At 38.1% G+C, this 5,836-nt stretch overlaps 1 protein-coding gene across 1 annotated transcript; it reads right to left on the bottom strand.

Annotated features, from left to right (window-relative positions):
• Window positions 1-487: 487 nt before the first annotated feature.
• Window positions 488-5,595, bottom strand: LOC105058075 (uncharacterized). Its single transcript, XM_010940862.4, has 9 exons — window positions 5,336-5,595; window positions 3,367-3,490; window positions 3,224-3,291; window positions 2,841-2,900; window positions 2,561-2,719; window positions 2,276-2,422; window positions 1,111-1,325; window positions 914-1,022; window positions 488-832 (listed from the first exon to the last, which is right to left on the bottom strand). Exons 1-9 carry the CDS (start codon window positions 5,444-5,446, stop codon window positions 752-754), a joined length of 1,074 nt encoding a protein of 357 aa, XP_010939164.1. The 5' UTR covers window positions 5,447-5,595; the 3' UTR covers window positions 488-751.
• Window positions 5,596-5,836: the final 241 nt, after the last annotated feature.

Raw genomic sequence — 5,836 nt, 5'->3', positions numbered from 1 at the left:
ATTTTTACGCCGCCCAGAGTGCCCAAAGAATTTCTCAAACAAGAATTTGAGTTCAGCACAAATCAAGCAGACCTTAGACTGAACCATGGCCCATCTACAACCTAGGCCCAAAGGTTTTTTGACCCATCAAATTGGAAGCGACCAAAAAAAAAAAAAAAGTGTGGATAAGACTCCCGCACAGATTACCGTCCAAGGTTAACCAACTGGTTAGTTAAGCCTCTTCAAGAACAGGTTCTCAGGCTCAATAAAACACAAGCATTGCTTCCGTTACCTTCAAAGGAAACCAAGGCATACTAGAAGGGACCCAGAATTGCTGGTCGCAGATAATTTTATAAAACAACAAGAGAAATGATAGTACAACTAAGAATGGTTCATTAGACTCATATATCTTAACCAATGCACTGGTCTCCATCAGAATCAGCACCATCTCTGTGGCAGCATGCTCCTGTGACCAATGTAGGAATTCCACATCCCCCGAAAAAAAAAACGAAGTATGAAGCAAATCAAACAGCTATCAACAATTGTGCATAAAACCTTTTTTTCTTAGTTTCATCAAACCTATAAGCAGCCTTTCAAGCCTTTTACCTAGCCGCATCGAACTACCTTAGGTATAGAAAGAACGAAGTCCTGGAAAAGATGTGAATAATGTCCAATCACAACAGCTTAGATCAAGACTCTTTGAAAGATGGCCCAAACAACAGATCAAATTGACCATGATTTATGTTCTTCTCAAGTATAAATCAACTGGTTGTCACATCTGTGCATGCTCTTCTCTCACAATACCATTCTGACAATTACCAAGCAGTCTCTGATCCATTATCATGTTAGGTATCTGCATCAGAATTTTGACCTAGCTTAGATTTTCGTTCAGTAACACGATAAAAATTAAACATGTAAAGCGACATTTTGTTACTTTGTCTCCAAAGAAGATCTTTGAATTATTTGCAATGGCTTCAATGAACCTGAGCTCAAGATATTCGGGCGTGAGTTTCTGTCTGTTGGCTTCTGCTTCCTTGATCACTCTGGAAAGTGTAAAGATGATACATTTGTCCGCAAAAGAATGTTCAGCATCGTACTTTTAGTCAGGAAATAAGTAAATATAGGACCAACCTAAAAAAATTGGCATCTGTTTGGCTCTTCTCACGTGCAATGTACATTTCATTCTCAATCTCCTGCTGCCTCTTGATGCTCTCCTTTTCCATTAGCTTCTGCTCCATGAGAATCCCGCTGACCTGTGCATTCTTTTCTGCTTCTGACAAAGCTATCTTCTTCTGGGTCTCAGCCTCCTTCTCTGCCACCTTCTGTTTCTCTATGGCGATTAAAGCCTATAAGTATTTTAAAAAAAAAAAAAATCAACAATTAAATAATCGAGCATTCTTGTGTTATGTCAAAGTGTCAAAAAGTATAGCACATCAAACTGTTCATAACTTCATATGCTACCTACATGATATTATAAGTACTCAACTCTAGGTCTCCCAATAAGTACAATAGTGTACATAGAATTTTGCATAAATCTGAACCCTCTGAAAAGGAGTCTGTTCCTGAAGATTAAGAAAGAATGGGACTAATCACTGAGGAGGATGTACCACCAGGATTTGGTATTGTACTAAATAAAAGACTCCAAAATCAAATAAGGAAAGTCTAAGACTTGGGGTGAACTAAGTTGTGATAAAGGTACACAAGGAGGATTTGAAGGGGAAAATGTTGGCCATTTCGAATCATCAAATGTTTATATTTCATGTTTTTGAAGGCATTGTTTTATGTTGGCCTGAATGGACTAGGCAACGTTTGTAATTGTTTGTTCTTTCACTAATCTTTGGTATTAAGTTGGCTTTGTGTATGCGTGTGTGAGAGAAAGAGAGAATAACAAAGCATTTGTTCCATTAGAAAAATATTATAAGGATGTTCAGATGCCCGGGCATGCTATTTAAAAGTAACATTGCCAGAAGACATGCATTTACACCGAAAATTGAACACAGTTCCTTGTTCATTTAGTTTGGTGGGATTCTGCAGTCTCATCATTATATTGGACACAACAACACTCTAGAAGTTAATTTGCAAACTCACAGAATTCAAAAATTGTCATATTTTATCCTTTAGAGCTAAACTCTTGTTTCACCTCCTTCTCTCATCTAAAACCTGTCCAAATTCTGAAACTTGATGCCCCAGGATATTTTCTTCCTACAGCATACCTGGGCATTCAAGACCTTATTGATTGGCAACATATACTACAGACTGTGTGTTCTGGCCATGTCAAAGATCATGAGATAAATACCTTAGTGCGTTCCTCTTCCATGAGTTCAAAATTCTGCTTAATGCTCAATGGGATATTTGGCTTTGTAACACGAACACTGATAATTTCAATACCTGGAGCATAACGTGTACAATCACTTTGAATGGCTTCTTTCATTTTTTCATCGATCTGAAACACTGTCATCATTGTTAGGGAACAAAAGAATTGCAAACTCTACAGCAGTCAAAAGAAAATACTTTTCTTTATGCTTTGGGATAGAAATTGACAATGACTTTCCAAATCCAAATTCAGAATTTATGTGCTAACCTGATCAAACATGTCAATATAAACTTGCTGCATGGTATGAGCGCTGCAAAACTGATTGATCTCATGATGAATCTTATCATAGATCCATGTCTTATCATAATATATGCCATAATTGAGTAGAGTTTCATACACATACTCTTTACGAAGGCGATTGACAACCTACCAGAAAAGTACTTAAATTATAAGTGAAACAAGAACCATATCACATAACTGAGGTAAAAAAGGATAAATCTCGTTCATTAGCTGTAACAAATCAAGAGCAAGGACAACGCTTCTGTACCTCTATCTTATCAAAGCTGATCATAACACCACCTTTCGTACCACATGGAATATCTCTTACCTGATTGCAATTTTTTTTCCAAAAAGAAGAAGAAGCAAAAGGCATACAGTTTTGATGTACACTTGATAAGAAAAGAATTAACTTGATTCCTTAATTAGATGTTTTTTTCAATGTTATCTAAATGGTATGATACAGGTCATTGTTAAAATGGATTCGATTTAAGAAGAAGTGCAGTCAACACGAATAAGTATTTCACCCCTCACTCTTCTTTTCTCCTTTGAAATATGAAGATGAGTATAACATCAAAGCTGAAATGCAGACCACAGTTGGCCGATATGGGGTCATGGGCCCTAATCAGGTCGAACAAAGTATGAGCCAATTACCTGATCTGTCTGAAGCGTAACTTGTATGGGCTCAAACTGGGTTATCAAAGGCAACTTCAAGTGAAAGCCTGGCAAAGAGAGAGTTTTTCAAGCATATTGTAGTGCCTATGAATACAAATGGAACTATATTATCATAGACATACCTGGATCAGTAATAGTTTTCAAAAGAGCACCACCCCTCCAATATGCACCAACATGGCCTTCAGGAACTTGATGCAAGATGGAAAAACTGGATCTTGGTGTCGGGATTGAGAATGAAAGCATTATCTGTAAAGTTATCACATAATAATCAGATATGTCAAATTAGATATGAATCGTGATTTAATCGATAGGTATTATCGTTGGCCTATATCATAGCCTTGTACAACAAAATATATGATGTTAAGATGGCCACTGCTCGCTTCATCTCTCTTTCCTTCCAGGTAAATTATTCCCTTTTTTATTTTTCAGTTAAGAACTAGGATAGGAGGAATCCCCGCTGTGATCAGGGTGAGGGCAGGACTCAAATCTCGGTCCATGGTACCAACCCCTGAAAATTTTACCAACTGCGGTAGTTGGCACCCTCAACTCCTTATAATATGGTTAAGAACAATAAAGAAGCACATAAAATGGGATGCATATCAATCAAATCCACTCAAAGCAATCATGATAGATGGGACTAGAATTAAGCAGCAAATAATCCTTCTGGTCAGCACATGCATTGCTCATGCCCAGAACTGATGATTTGAAGAGACTACAATCCAACTGAAATGCAATGCCTGCTCTCAATCAACATCTAGATCTTGGATTTCAACCTAACCCTTGTACAAACTGAAAGCATGTTGCATTACGAATTGTCTACCCCCATACACATGATTTTGACATATAATATGGGGATGTTTGGTTGCTTTTTTTTTTTTTTAACCACATAATCATAAAACATGATTCTTCACAAAAGCAGTTTTTGTTGAAAACAAGGGAAATACCTGCTTCCCATAAAACTCATTTCTCTGGCTTGACTTGTCAATTTTGGCAGAAAACATGGTATGGAAACAGCCAAATAATATTTCTTTGTAAATCTCATTCATTTTGAGTTTTTTGTAAGCTTTTTTTTGGTAAAATTAGTCAACCAAACAGCCCTTCAAGTTGTAAATTGAAGCATCATGACAAAAGCTAGGTGAAATATGGGTATACATAAGTGGGCTTACAATGCAAATAGAGTTGATAGGAGAGATTTACACAACACACAAGTTGCCAAATGTCCTTCTAACTTTCATAACAATGACAATTTAATCAGCGCAATTGTATATTCAATCACATGAGGTGAAATTAAAAAGTTGCCCATGTTTCTCTTATACTTAAGAAAGTTGTACGACCAAATCTCAACCAAACATATACCTCTACAAATTTTGCTGAATTACCTGCCATAACCATTTTGGATATAGCCTGGCTTATGATGAGCAAGGCCAACTACATCTCAAGTGCCCAAACTTAAGCTCATGCAAGTGGAAGTAACGCAGCTTATCTACAGTTGGTTAGTGTTCAAAGAAAGATGGTACCAGGCAAGGTTCAATAGAAGGAACCACATCCATCTTTAAGATACAAATTGCATACCAAAGAGCCAAAACATTACCCATTGCCCATCAAGGAGCGGTGGATGAAACCATGATATCCATTTAGATCTTTACTGCCCTATAATTGGTCTCCTACAACGAAACCCATAAAATCTAGTCCTGAAGAGCATGAAAACAGTAACAACATATCAACAAATATGACCAACATGGCTTATCCGTAAGTTTCGACACTTTATCAAGCTCAAAAACAATTCCTTAACCAATATCAAGAAAACCGCGTTATTCCATGGAGATTAGTTTGATCAACATGTTCTTATTGGTGCCAAATGGAGCATTCGTAATGGATGTTTTTGGTACTCAAACGAGTCCCCAATATACTGAAATTTTGCAGAGATTAGCTTATAAAAATCGAGTAGTTATTCTTCTCTCCGTGCAATTACTGTAAAAGAAATCAACTTTAATTGAAAATCCAATCGAACCAACTTGCAGATCGATTCCCGGAGGAATGATTGAACTGAACAAAACCCCCATAATCTCCTTCTCTTACATTCATTCTTACCGGAATCAAAGCGAAAAAAATAACCCTCATCACAATGCTGCAGAGATCCACTCCGGTAGATGGAGGCAATGATTGCCTCCTCCTCTGCTGCTGCTGCTGCGGTGCATCCATGGCGATTCAAACCTTCAACCCATCCCTAATTCCAGCAACCTCTGTTTTTATTCTTGATGGAACCCACCTGTGCTCTGTTGCCACGACGTGGGGTGGGGAGCAAGGAAGGAATAGCGGGGAGGGTCGATTCTGCAGGGCGCCGCGGCCCGCACGCACCGGACGGTGTATCCGAGTCCACGTGCTTGCGTACTTGGTTGGTCGACACCTGGATGATCGGACGGTCCGGAGATTCGGATTGGTGAACGTTTGGCTGGTTGTTTGTCTGCCGTCTCCGATAAGACCATGACCATGCTCTACGTCTTCCAAAGGGCATCCTAGGCTGCTCGCATTGATAAAGGATCCATAGATGTTTTACGATATTTTGTATTTTAATTTTTTAAATTATATTTA

The sequence above is a fragment of the Elaeis guineensis genome, chromosome 15 (genome assembly GCF_000442705.2).
Source record: "Elaeis guineensis isolate ETL-2024a chromosome 15, EG11, whole genome shotgun sequence".
NCBI classification, from domain to species: Eukaryota; Viridiplantae; Streptophyta; class Magnoliopsida; order Arecales; family Arecaceae; genus Elaeis; species Elaeis guineensis.
This window is presented reverse-complemented; position numbering and strand designations above follow the sequence as displayed.